The sequence below is a fragment of the Pseudophryne corroboree genome, chromosome 2 (genome assembly GCF_028390025.1).
Source record: "Pseudophryne corroboree isolate aPseCor3 chromosome 2, aPseCor3.hap2, whole genome shotgun sequence".
Taxonomy (NCBI): Eukaryota; Metazoa; Chordata; class Amphibia; order Anura; family Myobatrachidae; genus Pseudophryne; species Pseudophryne corroboree.
Genome location: NC_086445.1, coordinates 626953865 through 626976364, shown reverse-complemented (window position 1 = coordinate 626976364; position 22500 = coordinate 626953865). Strand labels below are relative to the sequence as shown.

At 44.6% G+C, this 22500-nt stretch overlaps 1 protein-coding gene across 3 annotated transcripts in view; it reads left to right on the top strand.

Moving 5' to 3' along the window:
• Positions 1-20018, top strand: part of IP6K3 (inositol hexakisphosphate kinase 3) — a 335650-nt gene extending 315632 nt beyond the window's left edge. For 2 of the 3 annotated variants that reach the window (XM_063954852.1, XM_063954851.1), the window contains exon 5: positions 18359-20018. In XM_063954852.1, coding sequence (XP_063810922.1) covers positions 18359-18811 — 453 coding nt within the window. In that variant the 3' untranslated portion in view covers positions 18812-20018. The remainder of the gene's footprint in view (positions 1-18358) is intronic. The other variant, XM_063954850.1, reaches the window with a different exon arrangement.
• Positions 20019-22500: the final 2482 nt, after the last annotated feature.

Genomic DNA, 22500 nt, shown 5'->3' with positions numbered 1-22500 from the left:
TAGCTTCATTTGCCAGAATCCTGAAGATGCGTCCAATTTACTGAACCATTTTGCTCCCGCAAATTGCGACATGATTTCATCTCTGGTTGGTAGTTTGAAATGTTCTCGTTTAATAGCTTTGTTTAAATCTCTGGGGTCTAGACATATTCTGAGATGTCCATTTTTCTTTTCAACAATTACTAAGGAGCTTACCCATTTAGTACGCTCATCAACTTTCTGTATCACACCCAAGGCTACCATGCGATTTAACTCTTGTTTCAGTTTTTCTCTCAGCGCAAACTGCACTTTTCTACAGGGGTTTATCACTAAAGAAACGTGCGTGTCTATATTTATTTTATGCTCTCCAGGCAAACAACCTAGACCTTCAAACAAGTCTCTGTATTCTGTAAACATCGATTTGCAGTCTTCTTCTACTTGTGCTGTCACCATAAAAACTTTCTTTAGCAAGCTTAGTTTCTCACAGGAACTTAATCCTAGAATCGGTTGGACATTTTTATCCACAATCAGTAGAGATGTTTTAAACTGTTGTCCCTTATATTTCAGTGTCACTAAGCATGTACCTTTCACAGGAATTTCCTCCCCAGTGTACCCTGTAACTTTCGCTTTGGCTGGATGAATTTTAGGTTTTACTCTAAAAGTCTTATAGTCTTGAAACGATATTAAATTCACCTGTGCACCAGTATCAAGCTTAAAGGGAATGACAATCTCGTTCACAGTTAAAGGGACAATCCATTCTTTCTTATTTGCACTGCAAAGTTCAATGCAATCCACAAAAAATTCCTCTGTTTGTTTGTTTTTTTAAACATTAAATTTTTATTGAAGGGTTTACACACAGAAATGGGGAACAGAAAAAAGAAGGGGTAAGGGAAACACAGGGGAAGTCCAGAATGGTTACCATATACAGAATATAAACAGTGCACAGTTGGATGAATATACGATTGGCTACATTAAGCTTTCAAATACGTGAGAAGGAGAAAGCATTGAGAAAAGAGATGGAAGAAGAGAGAAAAAAAAAGAGAACAATAAGGATTAAAGTGCATTACACATAGAGAATACCTGATAGCACAACATTCTTGTAGAGGTCAATCTAGGATGGGTAAAGCACAGACACATCAATTGGAGAGCTATAAACAGTTAGCCTACCCTCTCTACTCCTATAGTCGGACCATCCTAACCATTTCAGGTGGATAGAGTTAGCCGAGGAAGAGTATTTAGCCTCCGCTGTTTCGAAAATGAAATGTTTATGAATTTTATTTTGAATAAACTCTAAGGTAGGAATATTCTCAGACTTCCACAATTGTGCTATAGCAGCTTTAGTGGCTATCAAGATATGTCCCAAGACGTAGCGATCACCTACGGAGAGGCGATCAACGCATAAATGGAATAGCGCTAGAGCTGGGTCCATGGGGATGTTGAGCCCTAACACTATACTAGCCATATGCAAAACCTCTCTCCAAAGAGGCTGTACATTTGGGCATGCCCAGAAGATATGAAAGATATCCCCCGTAGAGCCGCATTTCCTCCAACATGATTTAGATTGTGAAGGCCAGATCCTGTGTTGTTTTGCAGGGGTAAAGTAGGCCCTCTGTATAAGCTTGTAGAACATTTCAGAGTGGTTTATACATTTGGAGACTTTAAAACAGGATCTAAATATACTGTCCCAATCTGCATCAACAAAGGACCTGTTCAAATCTCTTTCCCATAAAGTCTGAGCTTTTAGTTTTGTCTGTGGGCCATTAGTTAATTGAAATTGGTACCACCACGTAATCCCATATTTATGCGAGGACGATTTCAATCGGCTTATAATATAAGCCGGAAGAGAAGGTTTGTGGAGATGTGGGGGAGTAAATGAGTGTAACCAACTTCTCACCTGCAGGTATTTGAAGAAATCTTGAGTCCGAATCCCAAATCTCTCTTGCAGTTGAGAGAAGGACATCAAGACGTCGCCTACAAATAAATCGCCCACAGTAAAGAGCCCCTTTCGAATCCACTCCTCTAGGGAGACGTTAGGAATCGATGACATAAGAGCAGATAGCGACAGGCAGGGGGCAGGTAAATTAATCTCTTCCAAAGAGAGCACTAGTTTATGCCATGAATCTAGGGTCGTTTTAATAGACTTGCAGGATCCGGCCCTACCCCGAGCAGCAGACAGTGGTAACCAAAACAGATCAGGGAGAGAAACAGCGTCTAAGCATGAAGCTTCCAGGATAACCCAAGGTTTCGGGCTCGAGGGGTCGAACCAGTCTCTAGACTGACTCATCAGACATGCAGCATGGTATTTTTCTATATCTGGGAAAGCTACCCCACCAGACAGTTTGGGCAGAATGAGAGTTTTTTTTGCAATTTTTGGTCTAGAGCCTCCCCACACATATCTGGTCAGGACCTGATTAAATTTATTATAGAAGAGTCTGGGAAGGGGCCTTGGTATAGCGCGAAACAGGTACATTAATTTCGGCAACAGGACCATCTTGGCAGCAGCAATCCTGCCCATCCAAGACACCTCCTGTAGCATCCACTCCCCAGTCAGCTCCGTAAATGCTTTTAATAACGGGGCATAATTACACTCAATCAAATTATCTTCTCTGGTTAAATTAATTCCTAGATATCTCAAAGAGTAGGACTTCCAGGCATATTTGGACGAGTCCTTCAACCTAGAGACCACAGTCGGGGTTATATTGAGTGGGAGGGCTTCAGTCTTATTTGTATTTAATTTATAAAAGGAAACATCCGAGTAAGTTTGTAGGACATCATGAAGAACCGGCAAGGAAGCCTCGGGGTCAGAAAGACATAGCAAAATATCGTCTGCAAACAAGCTAATTTTGTGGGAAATGCCCCCTATGACCGGGCCTCTAATCGAGTCCCGGGATCTAATGCAGGCAGCCAAGGGTTCTATCGCCAATGCAAAAATAAGAGGAGATAGCGGACAGCCCTGTTGCGTGCCATTAGAAATATTGAAGGGTGAAGAAAGGCATCCGTTAACAAAGACCCGCGCACTGGGTGTGGAGTAGAGAGCCAGGATAGAGTCTAAAATCCTTCCTGAAAAGCCAAATTTGTCCAGAGTTAATCTCATAAAATCCCAGTTCAACCTATCAAACGCCTTTTCGGCGTTCAGAGACAAAACTAGGAGGGGTTCTCCTCTACAGGCAGAGTGCTCAATGACATTAATCACCCTACGCGTATTATCCGGGGCCTGTCTGTTGAAAACGAAGCCCACTTGATCGGGGTTGATAAGGGAAGGAAGAAGGGGACTGATACGGTTAGCAATTAATTTGGCATAGATTTTTAGATCCGTATTTAATAAAGCAATTGGTCTAAAATTTTGGACTGAGGTAGGGCTTTTTCCCGGTTTGGGAATGGTGATGATTTGAGCTTCCAGCATCTCTTTGGAGAAGTGGCCAGACTCTGAGGCTTCATTAAACACTGTCAAGAGCACCGGGGCCAAGTTCTCCTTAAAGGATTTATAGAAACCAGAGGGGTAACCATCAGGTCCCGGGGCCCTATCTGCTGGAAGGGAGTCAATGGCCTTTTCAACTTCGGCTAAAGTCCAAGGCGCACTTAGTGGGCTACATGACTCCGACGACAGCGAGGGGAGAGGAAAGTTACTCAGAAAATTCTGAACATCTATGCCTGTAGGTTGAAATAGTAATAGGATGCAAAAACATTTGCAATTTCGTCAGGATCGTAAACTCTCTTACCCCTATCTGTGTGAACAATATGGATTTTTTCTTTCGCCCTCTTACCCCTCAGCTTCCTCGCCAGTAATCTACCAGCTCTGTTGCCATAAACATAAAATTTTTGGTTCAGTCTATGTAGGTTGCGTTGGACCTCCGCTAGATAGAAAACATTTACCGCCTCCCTTGCTTCTTTCAATGACTTAAGGAGGGCTTTATCTGGCGGATGTGCCTTGTGAGAACTCTCCAGGGAAGCGACCGTGAGCTCAGCTTGTTCTAATTTCTTATGATATGCCCTTTTAAGCTTAGCCGCAGTTTGAATCGCCGTCCCTCGTGTTACTGCTTTGAGGGCGCACCAGAATGTGAAAATAGATGTCTCCCGAGGAGAGTTCTCAGAGAGGTAATGATCCAAGGTGGTTTGGATCGCCTGCGTGGTCTCTGGCTGAAGAAGGCTGAGTTTACCTAAGCGCCAGGGGGCCGGGGAAACCTTTCTACTATTTATGTCCCATTCGATGTATAGTGGGGAGTGATCCGACCAGGACATGGGGAGGATGGAGATTTTACGGATGGACTGTAGAGTCCACTTGTCTGCTAATGCTAGATCTATTCTAGAATAGGAGTCGTGCACCGGGGAGAAAAACGTGTAATCTCTGTCCATTGGATGTTTAACGCGCCAGAGGTCTAAGAGATTATATTCCGCCAGTAGCTGGCTAAAGCCCTTTGCATTCCTATGGAGCTGACTGGAGAGCGAGGGCCGCTTGCTAGAGTTATCAACTAGAGGGTCCAGGGTCAAGTTAAAGTCCCCCATTAGGAGTAAAGCGCCCTTAGCCAATTGTTGCACCTTAGCGCAAAGTTTCCTGCAAAATGCTAGTTGCTTGTTGTTGGGAGCGTAGCAAAAAACTAATGTCACTTCTTTATTTTCAAGAATGCCAACCAAAATTAGAATTCTCCCCTCAGGGTCGCAGTATTGCGAAGTGAGGGAAAACGCGCAGTGCTGAGATATCAAGATTGCCACCCCCGCCTTCTTTGCTGGCCCGTTGGCTAGGTAGCAGTGGGGAAATCTCCCATTAGTAAACCTAGGAGGGGCTGATTTAATAAAGTGAGTCTCCTGGACGGCTATGATTTGAGCTTTAAGTTTATGGAAATAATTAAGTGCTAATCTCCTCTTGTGTGGGGAATTAAGACCCTTTGCATTTATAGAAACAATGTTAACCATTTTGTAGAGCTGTCGGGGATTGCATAACTATCGACAACCAACTGGCAGGTAAAAAGTGTATGTAACGTTTCCGGACAAATATAGAGGGAATGGGAGAGAAAGGACACAAAGATGAAGGATGACAGAAAGAAAAAACAGAACAATAACCCCTCTCGGGGGCACATGTGGACGCCTAACCATGGCGACTCAGAGTTAAACTGTGGGGGGTAGTGGTCAATCTGCCCGCACCCGAACCAAGATTAAACAAATTGTAGTTCCTCGGCACTGCATCTCTGGTCCCCCTGACCGCCACCGGAATTAAAGGAGACTCGGGTAGAGTTCCCAGCCGACAGAAAAATGCGGGCGGCAGACGGGGCAGCAGAGACTGGCAACTAACAGTAAATCGGCAAAGAGAAGGCATCACTGAAAAACATACTAATAACACACAGCTATCACATAGACACCCTCATCAAACAGTTGCCAAGGAACTGGTGCAACGTAGGAAACATGACACTACAAACCAATCAGAAAACATGAAATCAATGCAAGTGTAGTAAATCAAACAATACTCAAAGTTCTGCAGCCGAAGAGGCCAAGTCCCGCTGAAGGCCCCGCTCGGGAGAGGTGTGTGTAGAAGAACTTGCAGAGTTCCATGATGCTAGGATCTTTTTACCCTCCTCGACATTCGTTATGACAACAGTAGAACCTTCTCGGGAGATAAGCAACTTAGTGGGAAATCCCCATCTGTATAGAATGTTCTCTTTCCGTAGCACTGATGTGATGGGGTAAATAGAGCGCCGTTTCGCTAAAGTTGCGGGGGACAGGTCTCCGAATATCTGAAGTGAACCCAAAGCCTCCGATGCAGTATCCGAGGGTCTAGCAGCTTTCAAGATCGCCTCCTTCACGTGGAAGTAGTGTAACCTCATAAGGACATCCCGGGGGACCCCGTCAGGAGCATTCCTGGCTTTAGGGAGCCTATGGATACGGTCAAGTAGAAAGTCAGCTGAACGAAACGAAGGAAGGAGTTTGCTGAAGAGGTCAGCTGCAAAATCTTTTAAAGCGCTATTAGCGACGGCTTCCGGGACACCACGTAGCTTTATGTTGTTACGTCTCGCTCTGTCTTCAATATCCGAGAGTTTGTCCCTGAGTGCCGTGACATCATTTTGGAGCAGATCATGAGAAGAGATCAGGTCGTTGTGCGACGACACCACCTCACCCATTTTCGTTTCCAGGTGATCGGTGCGGCCACCTATCTCGTCGATAGATCTCTGACATTCCTTCATAGTCGCTCTGAATTCTGCCGCGACTTCATCCTTTAATTGTGTCAGGAGATGTTTCATAGCACCCACCGTAAGCGAGTCACCATCATTGATGAAGCGGGGATGTGCTGTGGTAGGGGCAGACATGTCTCTAGATGGCGAGGGCACCGGGACAGCAGGTTTAAAGGTACCACCCCGTGTATCCTTTGCTTTAGCGGCCTGAGGAGAAGGTTTAAAGAACGCCACCTGGGAGACAGTTTTAGCGGCCTTATATTTCTTGGGAGGCATGGCAGCGCTGAATGACAGAAGTAGAGGAATGGGAGGCACACGGCTTCTGGGGTATCAATCGAGGAGGGGTCCACGCAAAAATCAAGTTGTCATATCATGTCATAGGAGCATTCGGGTGTAGGCAGAGTTATCTCAGAGCGATCACTTCATAATATCTTGGCTATTCAGCCATAAGTACATCACGGCCGATCATCTCGGCAGGTGACGGGATATCTGCGATACTATAAATTCTGCAGAGCAATATGTATTTTATATCCAGCACACTGTATGAAAAATGTGTGCTATTACACCCAGAGGCCACTAGATGGTGCAGTTGCAGTATAGAATATTAGTGCCACGTAAAAGGCTATTTCTCCCCTCAAAGGTGTATGCACAAATCCCTCAACAGGGGCCCCAGAGTGGGAGCAGAGGGAGAACAGTGCCAGAGGGCCACCAATCCTGGTGTAGCCCTAATCCAGAGACCCCCACAAATGCACAGGCACACAGCTACCTCAGGTAAAGCTTCTTTAGTGGAATCCAAGATGGCCGCCGCTTCTCCCTGGGCCTCGGATCCACTGCTCCCTCCTGCTGTCCGGAGTCTCCCCGACCTGCTGCCCCAGGGGGTATCCACCCAGGGGGGCAGGGGAAGGCTCCTTGATGGTCCGGCGCTCCTGTGTGGGGTCCGCGCCGCTACCCGGCGCCGCGTCTCCGCCGTGGAGCTCGAATCGCGGGCGCCGGGAGTACGCGAGTCCCCGGCTTCCGGGGATGTGTTGGACGCAACCTGCGAGAGCAGTGAAAACTGCTCCCCGGCTCTGCGGCAGTCACTGCAGGGCTTAGGAGGTCTGCAGGGAGGGGAGGGGAGCCCCCGGGGAGGATCAGCAAAGGGTAATCCTGTATAACAAAGATGTTAGTAAACTGGAGAGAGGAGGCCAGCAGATACACGTCTGCTCTCTTCTCCAGTCAAGCCACGCCCCCATTCCTCTGTTTGTTTAACAGCATGCACATTGGTTGTGTCACTTTTGATTTTACAGCATTTGGCAAAGTGATTAAATCTACCACATTTCATGCAGGTTTTACCATAAGCAGGGCACATTTTAGGATTGTGAGCATTTCCACATCTACTACACATTTCCTTATTAGACTGTGGCTTAGACTGCTTCATTCTTGAGAATGGAGGTTTGCTTGGCTCTGTGTTCTGCACTACATGGACAGCAGCATCAACTTCCTTGTGAACCTTTTTGGCTTGAAATCTAGTTATTTCTACAGATCTACACATAGTCACTGCCTTGTCTAGTGTTAGGTATTGCTCTCTCAGCAGTCTCTCTCTGAGTCCATTATCAGGTATTCCACAGACAATACGATCTCTAATCAGTGAATCCTTTAAATCACCAAACTCACAGGTTTTACTGAGTGATTGCAGCTCTGTAACATACTGATCAAATCCATCTCCAGACTTCTGATCACATGTGAAAAACTTATATCTTTCATATGTCACATTTTTCCTTGGCACAAAGTAATCTTCAAACTTTTGCATTATAGAAGATAGCACCATATTCTGCCCCTCATCAAACTGAAAACTATTATAAATGTCCAGCACATCCTCTCCTATCACATGGAGGAATATGGATGCCTTCGTTTTGTCAGCCTCTGTATCAGCTCCACATGCAGCAAGATATATATTAAACCTTTGCTTAAATCTTTTCCAGTTTTCAGACAAGTTACCAGACATCAGCATGCCTGTTGGAGGAGCTAGTTTATCCATGGTTACTCACTGTTTGAAGAGAGAAGCACACGGCAGGTTGCAGACACTGAGTATCACAGCCTTACAGACTTCTGCAAGATTTTTTCACACTCTGAGAGCACTTTCAGTCCAAGTTAAACTTCTTCTGACACCATGTTTTGTTCATATGTTTGTAAATCCAGTAATCAGGACACAGAGACATGTGAGTTCACTGCTGTGCTGTTTATTCCATCCCCAACTCCAGACACACTGCACACTGGACCACCCACTTCCCAGCATCCCCCTGGTCCCAGGGACCATCACTGAAGATTCAGGCTTACACAGATTAGTAAGGGAGTGCCTACAAATATTAAGCATTCTAATACACTAACATCACAGGCGGGACCAATACCAATGTAGGCGGGATTACTACTTTAAAATGTAATGTAGGCTGAGATACACCAACAAAAGGCATAGCATGTCATATTAGCTGGACCTGACACATTAAAAAGTTTAGAAAGTATTGTGTTGTAGCAGAAGTAGTTAAGAAATTAAACTTGGGGTGACATTTAATCCTGTGCACATTCACTAAATACATTTTAAAGCAATTATAGCTATTTCATGCTATACTCTATTACAGTGGTTCTCAAACTCAGTCCTCAAGACCCCAAACAGCTCATGTTATCCAGGTCACCTAGTAGATGCACAGCTGTCTTCATTACTCACTAACACATTTTAAAAGGTGGAGCTAATTATTTCACTTGTGATTCTGTGAGGAGACCTGGAAAACATGCATTGTTTGGAGTCCTGAGTTTCAGAACATGTGCTCTATTAAAAACAAGAAATGCCATTACTCCTAACACTTCCCCCTGACCTACCGCTATTACCCCCACCGGACCAAAGACATCATTATAATATTTTAACGCATACTGTAGGTTGAGCAAGAGTCAAATATGCTTCTGTTTTTCGACACTGTCTTTGTTGCATTTTCCTCCACATACCCTTACTATATTCACTGAAAACATATTGGCCTCTGACCACCCCTATTCTGCCTCTCTAATCATAAGCAGTCATAAGTGCAAGATGAGATCAGCCTATGGACACAAGTCTTTTGTATGTCCTTGTGCAGTACAGAAATTAATATTTTTACACACAGATCACACAAATACATCCAACTTTACGTGAGCCCCAATTATATAGAGTGTAAGCTTGCGAGCAGAGCCTACCTACCTCTATGACTGTCTGTTACTATCCAGTCAGCTCAAATAATAACTACCATTAAATACAACATGCATGTGTTGCTTTCTGGTAAATCCACTACTGCCCCCCAGATAGATCATCATCTCCCTTAGCACAGAATAGCACCCTCAGACAGATAATTTCCCTCTAGCATGGACTACCCCCTCCCCTATACTGTAGGTCATCCTACTTTAGATATAAATAACTCCCTTCCCCCTCAGAAAGATCAGCTCTCCCTAGTAGATTCTTCCTCCACCTAAGACAAATCATCATCATCTCCCCATAGCATAGACTAACCCCCTCAGTCAGATCATCTCTTCTAGCACAGAATACTCCCCTCCCTCCCGAGATAGATCATTATTTCCCTTACCATAGAATGAACCCACCTAAATATAGATCATTCCCCTCTTAGCACCAAAAAACCTTCCCAGCACCTACTACAGAATATCCCCCTCGCACCCCCCCAGGCAGATCTCCATCAGGGCCGGTTCTAGATCTTGTGGCACCCAGTGTGAAAATTTAGCTTCATGGAGAAGGGGCGTGGTCACAGAACAGCACCAGTTCACGTTACACTGCACAGTAGTGTCCATCAGTCACATTACACCACACAGTAGTAGCCCTTATATACACATTATACCACACACCGTAAGGCCAATTACACATTATTCCACACACTGTAATGCCCATTCCACATTATGCCAAACACCGTACTGCCTATTACACATTATGCCACACACCATAAAGCCCATTACACATTATGCCCCACACCGTAATGCCTATTACTCATTATGCCACACACCATAATGCCCATTACACATTATGCCACACACCGTAATTCCCTGCCCATTACATCTTATGCCACACGCCATAATGCCTATTACACATTATGCCACACACCATAATGCCCATTACATATTATGCCACACACCGTAATGCCCATTCCATATTAAGCTACACACCATAATGCCTATTACACATTATGCCACATACCATAATGCCCATTACACATTATGCCACACACCGTAATGCCCATTACATATTATGCCAGACACCATAATGCCTATTACACATTATGCCACACACTATAATGCCCATTACAACTTATGCCACACACCGTAATGCCCATTACAACTTATGTCACACATTGTAATGCCTATTATATATTAGACAACACACAGTAATGCCCATTACATGTTACGCCACACACCGTAATGCCCATTACATATTATGCCACACACCATAATGCCTATTACACGTTATGTCACACACCGTAATGCCGTTACAACTTATGCCACACACTGTAACACCTACTACATGTTATACAACACACCGTAATGCCTATTACAACTTATGCTACACATCGTAATGCCCATTACAACTTATACCACACACCGTAATGCCTATTACATATTAGGCAACACACCGTAATACGCATTACACGTTACGCCACACAGTGTAATGCCCATTACACATTATGCCACACACTGTAATGCCCATTACATGTTATGCCACACACCTAATGCTCATTACATGTTATGCCACACACCGTAATGCCTTTGACACCATTTTATGCCCCACACACAATAATTTATCTTTTACAAATTATGCCCCACAGTAAGGCTTCTATTTCTTTTTAAATTACCTGCTTGCTGCCAGGGGTCTCATGTTCATTGCCAAGGGAATCATGCTCAGTGGCAAGGGTCTCTTGCTTGTTCCCAGGGGGTTTCATGCTCATTTCCAGGGGGTTTGATGGTCATTGCCAAGGGTCTCATGCTCGCTTCCAGGGGTCTCATGCTTGTTCCCAGGGGTCTCATGCTCAAAGTCAAGGGTTTCATGCTAACGGGCAGGGTCTCATACCCGTTGCCATGGGATTCATTCTCACTGGCAAGGGGTTTATATTAGTGATGAGCGAGGTTCGGTTTTACTCGGTTTTACTCGGTTTTACTCGGTTCTCAAAACGGCATCTTATTGGCTATCCAAAACACGTGACATCCGTGAGCCAATAAGATGCCGTTTTGAGAACCGAGTAAAACCGAGTAAAACCGAGTAAAACCGAATCCGCTCATCACTAGTTTATATGCACCCAACCCACCTGCTCCCCTGCACCTCCTCTGCAGCAGGCGCCGTGGGCTACATGGGGGCCCGCTGCAGCCAATACCATTGAGAGAAACACTGAGATGCTAGAGGTCCTACTCGACCTCTAGCGTCTGTCCCCCTTCTCTCCTCCAGATGCTAGAGGTCCAATAGAACCTCTAGCATCCGAGTGTTTCTCTCAATGGTATTATCTGCAGCGGGCGCCCATGTAGCCCATGGCGCTTGCTGCAGCTGGGGTGCAGGCAGGCACCTATGGGATGACTGTGGCCGCTCATTCAGGCCGTAGTGCCCTGGGAGGCCACCCGACTTGCCTGCACCTGGAACTGCTCCTGATCTCCATGTCCCCCTGTCATCCAGTACAGCTCAGCAGGCAGCCTGTCAGTCTTTTAAAAATAAAATGTGCTGCAAGCTGCATGTCTATTTTTTCTTTTTTTAAGACAAACTGCAGCAGGAGCCAATGACAGCGCAATCAGAGGACATTTCCCTGTCAACCCCGATTTTCTCCATTGTGTCCCCCTTCCTCGCTGCACAGTCTGGGAGACTGCAGCTGTTGGCGGCCCGGGGAGCACAGTACAGACTTCTGAACTGATCTCTCCGGCTTGATGCACACCCTCTCTTCCTCCGAGGTGCGTGACTTCACTGGCGTTGTGGCACTCGTACCTCCTTTAAGCTTGGTGGAGGCCTCTTCTCCTGACATCGGCCGCACTAGTAGCTCTGATTGGTGTGCAGGGCCGACTGTCATCTGTTTCCCCGCCCCCCCTTACCACATAACCTGCTGGCTGGCTGTCATGCACAAAAGCCATAACTGGGCGCTAAGAGGGTGGGTAAACAGACAACAGGCGGCCCCACGCACCGGTAATCTTCCCGGTCATTGTAGGGGCATATCCGGCACTGATGGCATTTATATGCACTGTTCATAAAGGTTGCACACTTCACTTCTCATGCTCTGCTTTTGTCTTTCCCCTCCTTTCTGCATATCTCATTGTGCCCATAATAAAAATATATTTCTTATGTAGCCTACAAAAAAACAGCACAAAACCTACTGACACAAGCCCACATCCCTATGCCTTCAGATTCCTACTTAAATGTCCTAGGTCCTTCAAATATATAAATACAGTATTTATACAATTTGTCAGTTTTGGAGATGTCTTTGTAGCGCGGGGCCCCCTGGGATGGTGTGGCCTGGCTGCTTTGGGGCATCATTTTGTAATACTTAACCTCTCAATAGTGTGATGCCATGGGGTTGTTGGCCTGTACTGACTTGGAGTGTCCCATTCCCTGGACCTAGTGTTAGGGATCCACCAGATCCACCAGATGAGAACCTTAAGTTTACTCTATGTTAGGTTGCAGTTTATTATAATTATTCTGATTAGCAGTGCTTAGTACTATAGAGTGTTTATCTACATTTTCTTCTTTCAAACATACACAAGACTACTCCACATGTCATTGAAATACCTCACATACTACATCTTTCATTAACAGGAACTAATGATTTGCCTAAAAAGTGCACATAACCTTATCAGTCAGTCAGGATCCAGGGATTACTCTCACGTGGCTTCAGCTCTAACTTATTCAGTCGCAACCAGATCAGGCCATAAACCTGGAGAGAGCTGGAAGCCACAAGCAAAAGCTCTCCCATTACTGGTCACTCTTGATGAACTGTAAGAAACAATCCACATCATGACAGAGCCGTAACCAGACTTTATGGTGCTCTGTGCCAGAGAGAGAGAGAGTTGGCCTCTCTCTCTGGCACACCCGACTCATTGAGCTATTTGATCCTGCATACAAACTATGAACACTATGGGGGAGATTCAAATGTTTGAAAAGTCGGTTAGGTGTCTGTTTTTTCCTGTCTATTAGATAGGAAAAAACAGACTCCCAACTGACTTTTCAAACATTTGAATCTACCCCTATATGTAGTTACTGGTACTTTATAAAAATAAATTAAAAAAATCAGCATTGTAATTGAGCAGATCTAGATAGTGTGTAGCCACACTTCCAATCTCTTGCAGCCACACACTACATAGATCTGCTCAGCCGCAATGCTGATCATTTTTACACAAAGTTTAATGTAGGCTTCAAATAGTTAAAATTATCTAGCTTAGTATTTCTATGCAAGGGCAGAGAGCTCAATGAGTAGATTGTCTGACTGGAATGCTACAGGCAATGGGTTTGAATCCCGGGTATGTCAGCATCTTGAAATGTAATAAAGGACAGTGTGACTGAATAACAAAAAAGTCTAAAGTTGAGTTCATGAATGTTGTATAGGTATTAGCGATGGAAGGGGTGATGGTGGAAGACGGGGGCGGTCAGGAGATGCTGGGCTTCAAAAAGGCGGAAGCTGCAAATGAAAGTAATTAAAACAGATAATTGACAAGTGCCGCCAACAGCGCCCCCTACCTTGCAGCGCTATGTGTGGTGCCCCCTCCGCACACACCTAGTTACAGCCCTGCATCATGACATGCATTGCTTATTAGACCAAGGTATAATAGAATTTTAGGGGATTTTAGATACTCCTATTTAATAATTATTTAATTACAGAATCCATATAATAATAATAATAATAATAGATCCTGAGAATTGCAATGTAAGCAATATGAGAAACTGGGAAAGATGGTCGAAACTGAAAAAAGAATACCATTTCTGGGCACAAACATGTCCTTGATAGGGGAAAGGTACCTTCTTCGTCTCTAAACCTGTATCCTGCATCCACTAAGAAGTGACGCCCAGGTGTCATATTGTTTAGTAATAAAGAGCTCTGTGGTATGGGACAGGCTTCTATCCCTGCACAGGCATAAATAAAACTTGCGTGTCCATGCAGCTAGAGTGAATATTGCTTCAAAGTATAATCAAACACTCTTAGCACTAGGGAATTTAATTATACAGAGATCGCTTAGGGCTTCAAGAAATTATATTGATATTTATGCTAGAAGTCATTAATGGTCCAGGAAGTTCTATTTAAGCAGTGTGGCTGTTCTATATTTTTAATAACATAGTTCAAATTACACTAATGACTGAATTAATGAGAGAATAATACCCAGGAAAAAATAAGTGATTAAAATATTATTTTATCTCATTAATTGCTGCAAATTGATGAGCGTTATTTACTAAAATTGTTGAAAGGTAAAATTCTGCCCTAACATTGCAGCATCCATTCTAACATTTGCTTACATTACCAGTAACATCCAAAAGTGTGAAATGTCTAATAGTATGCAGTACACAACTGCACAAGAGATGTACAAGCAGTAAATACAGTATAAAAGGAGCGAACTTTAAGTACAAGGTCTAAAGACACAAAGGGGCATATTTATCATGAAAATATTGTGCAATGAGAATTTTTAGTTTTAAATTGTCATTGCATTTTCTCACAATTTTTTTGTGATTCATCATGGCCCCATCATAAAATTATCACTCCCGGAAAACTGGACTTTTTGCAAAGTCAGTTTTTTGGAAAGATTTAATTTTCCCCTCTGGCTACCTGGCTGCTGGTCTAATTTTCTTAATTTTTTCACTTTATATATATTTATATATATTCTCGCTTTATATATATTCTGCGCAGTCTTTTGTAGAATTGCTTGATAGGTTGGGGATACTCATAGTGGATACAATAAAATATAATTTCCGAGTCTATCCTACTATAACTTTAAGAGCACCCTGTTCATTAAAGGGATTCCCTCTATAACCAGACATCTTAAGTAAAATGGGATCTGGTCAGGATCCCGGCTGTCAAAATACCGACGCCAGAATCCCGGCACTGATCAGAATGCTAGCGCCGGCATCCAAATGAGATCACAATGCCGACGCCGGCATCCCGACAGCCGGGCTACTGAACAAGTGACTGCCGGGCCACCGGAGAGGTAAGCTGCCCGGGGGGGGGGGGGGGTTATGGGTTAGGCTGCTAGGAGGTTAGGTTATGGGTTAGACTGCGGGAGAGGAGGGTTAGCGTTAGGTTTGCGAGGTGGGGGGGGGGGAGGGTTAGGTTTAGGTCCCACCAAGGAGAGTCAGGGCTAGTCTGGCAGTGGGTGGGTGGGTGTGGGGCTTCTGTTTAGGCTGCTGTAAAGAGGGGTTAGGGTTAGGGTTAGAGAGTGAGGGATAGTTGTTTTCTTGACCCCTGTCGGAATTCTAAACAGTGGGATGCTGCAGTCCATTTCTGACCACCGACATCCCGTCCGCAGGCATTTCAGACCCATCCTCGGTAAAATATATAACAACTACAATACAGTTGGCATATAGGGTTTTATCACAGTGCACCAGAGCACCACTGCTGTGGGAGATTTGCCCACCTTTCCAATTTTCGGGAGTCTCCTGACCATTCCAGGATGGTAAGCAAGTATGACACAAAGGTTAATTATATAAATACTGCAAATGTTAAATGACATAACTATATGTAAATACTCCTGTAAATACTGTATATACAACAACTACAAAATATAAGGCTATTAAAAGTCATCAAACAGTTACAAGTTGCATCTATTGTATACAATAATGTGCTATGGTCTGTCCTGAGACTGACAGGCGCAGTAGGAGCAAACTATAATACATTATTATATAGATTCATGAAGAGTATGGGCTGTGGTCCCAGTGACACGCTTGGACAGTGATTTATGTGAGACGCCACACGTCTGCTGTTACTGACACATTTTCGCTGTCCTAGTTTCCCGGCACTGGCTCCCACACTGTGGGGGACAGAGTGAAGGAGGGAGCCAAGGCGACGCTGGGAATGGCTCCAATGTACTAGAAACCATATAAAAGAATACAGAGGATATATAAAAGTTGGTAGCTGTCACACAGCTGTGTCTTTTGAGAGTATTAATTGACAGCTAGCTGCTGGCCTGATGCTGAAAGTTATTGGGAGAAGTACAGTATAGTGAATGGAATGAAGCAGAGTAGCCTTAAGTGTTGTTCACAAGTACAATAGTTTGTTCACAAGAGTAAAGACATAGCTTCTACTGAATACAGTATATAATGGAAAGTTATGATTGTCACACAAGCAACTTTTATTTTAAATTGTAACTTGTGTATTATAAGGGATAATGAAACACCTATCTCCTATATAATAGTCCAGATCTGTCACTCTGTGACTGTGTGGATAACGCTTGGCATGGCTAGGAGCTCTCACTGGGTTAGCAGCAGGTCTATTCACACCCAGTCCACAGCTGATTGGGCGAGAAACGCCCTTCCACAATGGTTACATCCAATGGGAGGCTCTGCCCTTTGTCTGCTGTGTGTTCCTAGAGCAGGATTAACAATGAGGCTGATGGAGCTGCAGCTACAGCTCCACGCCCCAAAATAGGCCCACTGTATCTGCAGCAACATACCCTCCAACAATTTACACATAAAAATTGGTCCAAATTCGAAAAAGGGGCATGGCCACTGGTAAAGGGGAGTGGCCACGCCCCTTTTCCTATACTTTCAATGGAAGTTTGGAGAGCCAAAAATTGGTACAGACCATAAAAAAGGTACTGTACCTGCCAAAATTGTACAGTTGAAGGGTATGCCACTGCATCTCCAGCAAGCCACAGCCATGCCCAGATCCCCAGAGGCCCTGACTCCGCAGCAAAGCACCTGGGCTGCCGGCCTGGAAGCCCCGAGATGGCTAATGTAACGGATAGAGTGGGGGATATCACAGAGGGTAATGTCTGGACGCTGAATCGGTGTAAAAGGTGACAGTGCTGTGCAGTGCAGTGGGTGTGCAGTGTCACTCTCACCTTTTTACATTGATTCAGCGAGTCAGTCAGTTCTGCCAGCCAGTCACTATTGTTAGGGCCGGTGTCCCAATGCGCTGCATTACAGTGAAGTAGACACACTAAATAAACGACAGCTCCCAGCAACCCTTAGCACTGAAGCATTCTGGTGCTAAGGCCTGCTGGGAGCTGTAGTTTATTGAGTGCATCTTCTTCCCTGTAATGCGGCGCGTTGGGACACCGGCGCTAACAATAGTGGCTGGCTGCTTCGCTGCTGTGCAAGTCTCTTGGAGGTCCACTGCCAAAGGGGGACAGCAGCTTAGCTGCTTCCAGGAGGAGAAGGAGGAGAAGCATTACCTGCCCCTTCCCCACTCGCAATACCTACGGGCCCCATCCGTGGCACCCCCACATCCCCCTCCACCACCCGTGGTGGCTCCAGACCCCCTCCCCCACCCACAGCCGCCCTGCACCCGCCCCTCCCCAACCTGCTGCACCACCGCACCCCCCCCCCCCCCCCACCCGCAGTGGCCCCAGACCCCCACCCGCGGCACACACACACGCCTAGTTTGCCTATGCCTAGGGCCGGCTCTGGCTATGGAATATGTTAGATATCACACTGCATTGCACAGAGAACCCTACAGTATATATTAGATTGTGTAGTCCAGAAATTCCAAGCATCAAAAACCATGTACATTTCCCTATATAAGATTATTTACTCTAGGACTCTAATAATGCCATCTCTTTATGTTGCTTTATTCCGTGTCAAGCGTAGGTCAACTTCAGTGTATGTCTGCAGTACAATGAGTTTCTATTTCTATTTCCCTTTATTAACTACTGTATATAGCTTAGTGATGTATATACTGTATAGCGGGTGCGGGTGTGTGATACACAAAGACAGATGGGTCAGGAAATATATGCTAAAAGATGGCGCCAGCACATGGGTTAACAAAGATAATAAAATGCCATTGTTCTAGCAAATCAGTTCCCCACTAAAAAAAAAAGTACAGTGGAGTCCAAAGATGAGATGGGCCAAATTTGCCATATGTTCTGTGATCATGGTGCGAATAGTTCTCAGTTTATCAATGTTTATCTGAGGAGAAGATCTAATAATGTGTCACAAAATCAGTACAAACAAAAGTAGTAATTCACATTTAACTTAATGGTCATGCATTGTGATTGAAGATTATCAATAACTTAATAAAGTGCTAAACTTACATTTTGATCTTTAGGTGTACAAAGCAGACAATGGCCAGTTCCTCTGCAGAGATAAATACTATGGAAGGAAGTTGTCCCGTGAAGGTTTCCGTCAGGCTCTGTATACATACCTCCACAATGGATACCGTTTGAGGTCTGATCTGTTAGAACCCATTATTTTTCAGCTAAAATCCCTTAAGTCAGTGCTTGAGACTCAAGGTTCATACCGATTCTACTCAAGTTCACTTCTTATGGTCTACGAAGGAAAAGACACAGATGTCTGCTTACAGAATATGGGAATATCATCAGCCTGTCAAGGAACCAGCCATGGTAAGGTAGATGTGAGAATGATTGACTTTGCTCACACTACTTTTACAGACTCTAGAAACAGTTTGACAGTCCACGAGGGGCCGGATCATGGATACATTTTTGGCCTTGAAAATCTTGTGAAGATACTTTGTGGTATACGAGACAGTGAACAGCAATAGCATGGTTGATGGGATCAGCAGGCTTCAATGCAACATAACAGTAATAATCCCTTTGACACATGATGCTAAATTACAAACACTTGCATAACAAAAACAGCTTTGTATGTACAATTCCAATAAGCATACTTATTGGATATTATATGTTGCCAATTTTGCAGATTGTTTAAAAATGTTTAATGAAACTGATGGAGAAGCAGTAATACAGGCATTATCTACGGAACAGAATAACCAGTGATATGAAGGTTTAAAAATAACGAATTAATGTATTTTAGTTTATTATTATAATTAATCTACTTAGTCTGCGATAAGTATTTTGTACATAGTTTACTGTGAGGGGTTACAGTCGTTAGGTCGAGACAACTTAGGGCAACACTCATTAGGTCGACCATTGAAGGTCGACAATGCCATTAGGTCGACATGGCCGTTATGTCGACATGTACTAGGTCAAAAGGCCTACATGAGTTTATCACTTTTTTTTCTTCATGTTTTTAAAAAAATTTCATACTTACCGATCCACGTGGACTACGATTGGAACGGTAATCTGTGCCGAGCGAAGTGGTAGCGGAGCGAGGCACCTTGCCCAAAGCATGGCGAGCAAAGCGAGCCATGTGAGGGGACACGGTGCACTAATTGGGGTTCCCCGTCACTTTACGTAGAAAACGACACCAAAAACAGTCAAAAACCTCATGTCGACCTTTTGACCTGTCAACCTAGTACATGTCGACCTAATGACCATGTCGACCTATTGTCCATGTCGACCTAATGCATGTCGACCTTCCATGGTCGACCTAATGACTGTTGACCTAAGTTGTGTCTATCCAACGACCCAAACCCACTGTGAGATTTAAAAATTCTACACTGAAATTTTGTTTTCTAATGTTTAAAATGTTTAATGACCAATAAGTAAATTATGGAATTTGACTGTATTTTTTGCAATCTGTTGCATGGTTTGTTTGTTATCTGCAAGGAAAATAACACATTTCAGTTATTTGGGCACTAACATATGAGAACATATAATATATAACACACTATATATACACTATATACTGTACCACACATTATCACACACTATATACTGTACCACACATTATCATATTAATCACTTCATACCTGTATTTGTATTCTGTTATCTCTGTATAATGATAGTTCTTGCATATTAATCAAACTGAGCTCCTATGAATAATAAGACAGAATAAATTCTTTAATAAAATGTATCTTCAGTTTTGTTGTTGTTGTTTTGTTGTTTTTAATATAAAAGTAAAAGAGACTCATTTAAATAAAAAATAACCCATTTATGATATATGTAGTATGGGATAATGGGGGTCATTCCGAGTTGATCGTAGCTGTGCTAAATTTAGCATAGCTATGATCATGTTTCCAGACATGTGGGGGGACGCCCTGCACAGGGCTAGTCCGCCCCGCATGTCAGTGCCAGCCTCCTCCCGCACAAATACAAAAGCATCGCACAGAGACGATGACTTTGTATCTGTGGAGTAACTCCCGGCCAGCGCAGCCGCCGAGCCACGCCCCCCCAACGGTCCGGCCACGCCTGCGTTGGCCGGACCGCGCCTACTAAATGGCGGCTTAACGCCACCGTTCAGCCCCCTCCCGCCCAGCGACCGCCTCTGTCTCAAAGACGATTGCTGGGCACCGACGACTGCCATGCGCCGGCGCACAGCGGCACCGGCGCATGCGCAGTTCTGACCCGATCGCTGCACTGCGACAAACTGCAGTGAGCGATCGGGTCGGAATGACCCCCTATGTACCTCATTCAAAAGAACATAAGGCTATTCACAATCAGCAAGGAGTTACATATCCACATATAGCTCACAAAGGAAAAATTAATTACTAATAACATAAAATGATAGATTAGATAGATAGATAGATAGATAGATAGATAGATAGATAGATAGATAGATAGATAGATAGATAGATAGATAGATAGCAGTGGCGTAACTTTAAGTTTTGCTTTCCCCTGCCAAAAAAGTTTGTGGTGCCCCCTTCCTCTCCATGGCATTTTGGTAAAACAAACAGGGCCTTTTCTAGGCAATTTGGCACCCATTGTGAACAGTTTAAAATGCGCCCCCACCCCATAGACATTAAAAAAATAAAGGATGTGTGGCCTCGATGCAAGTAACGTGGCCTTGCAGGAAAAGACTACCTTATACCCCAGTTTTGCAACCTGCACGCCCAGACATTGGCTACCACAGGAACAAATAAATCCTGATTCATGCCCCTTACATTATTTGTAATTTTTCCTCATTATAGTAATACCCCTTACACATTATGTCACACACCGAAATACCAATTACACAATATGCTACACACCGTAATTCCCATTACACATTTTGCTACACACCATAATGCCCATTACACATTATCTCACACACCATAATGCCAATGACATTATGCCACACACCGTAATGCCCATGACACAATATGCCACACACCTTAATGCCAATTACACATTATACCACACACCGTAAGGCCAATTACACCATATGCCACACATTGTAATGCCCATTACACATATGTCACACAGAGTTATGCCACTGACACCATTTTCTGCCCTGCACACAATAATGCCCCTTACAAATTATGCCCCACAGTAAGGCTTATTTGCTCGTTGTCAGGGGTTTATTGCTCTGGGTTCCATGCTCGTTGCCAGGGGTTCCATGCTTGTTGCTAGGGGTTCCATGCTCGTTGCCAGGGGTTCCATGCTCGTTGCCAGGGTGGGTTTCATGCTCATTGCCAGGGGTTTCATGCTCTGGGTTCCATTCTTGTTGCCAGGGGTTCCATGCTCATTGCCAGGGGTTCCATGCTCGTTGCCAGGAGTTTCATGCTCGTTGCCAGGGGTTTCCTGCTCATTGTCAGGGGTTTCACACTACTTCCGGGTAACGCTATACCACTCTGCTTCCCTGACAGATGCTAGAGGTTAAGTGTGACCTCTAGCGTCTATGACCTCCTAAGCAGCGGTAATTTTTGGAGGGACATTTTCAGCAAATTACATGCGGACAGTTAGACAGCATGTAATCTGCATAAACACTGGTGGGAGCATCAGTGCCGGTGCCCCCAACCCAAGGTCTGTTTCCCTCATTCTGCAAATCTGGAGTGAAAATGACGGGGACACGCAGCTCCTTATCCAAAACCCGTGAGAATCCGACAGCGGGATGATAACGTTTTTCTGGTGGGAAGTCCTAAGCCGGACTTGGATCCGGACTCGGATTGTGAAGTCCGGGGGGATTTCGGATCTCTGAGATCTGAATTCGCTCATTCCTAATGCATACACCATCGGAAAACACGAACTCAGCAAACATGGGAGCTTAGTAAATTACCGTATTTATAAAAACTACAGATGAGCAGGTTCGGTTCTCAGAGATCCGCTTTGCCTTCCGAGTTCGGTTCCGAGCCAGGATCGGGTTTTCCCGTCTGACTCGGAAACCCGAACGTGGCAAAACGTCATCATCCCGCTGTCGGATTTTCGCGGGATTTGGATTCCATATAAGGAGCCGCGCGTCGCGGCCATTTTCACTCCAGTCTCGGAGAGTGTATTGAGAGGACGTGTCCTCAGTGTTCAGTGTCTGTGTGGGGGCGGGAAAGTGGGGTGGCGAGTCTTGTGCTGTGTTGTGCTGTCCAGTGTAGTCCATGTATTGTGCTGCATCAGTCCAGCCAGTCACAGTGTTGGTGTC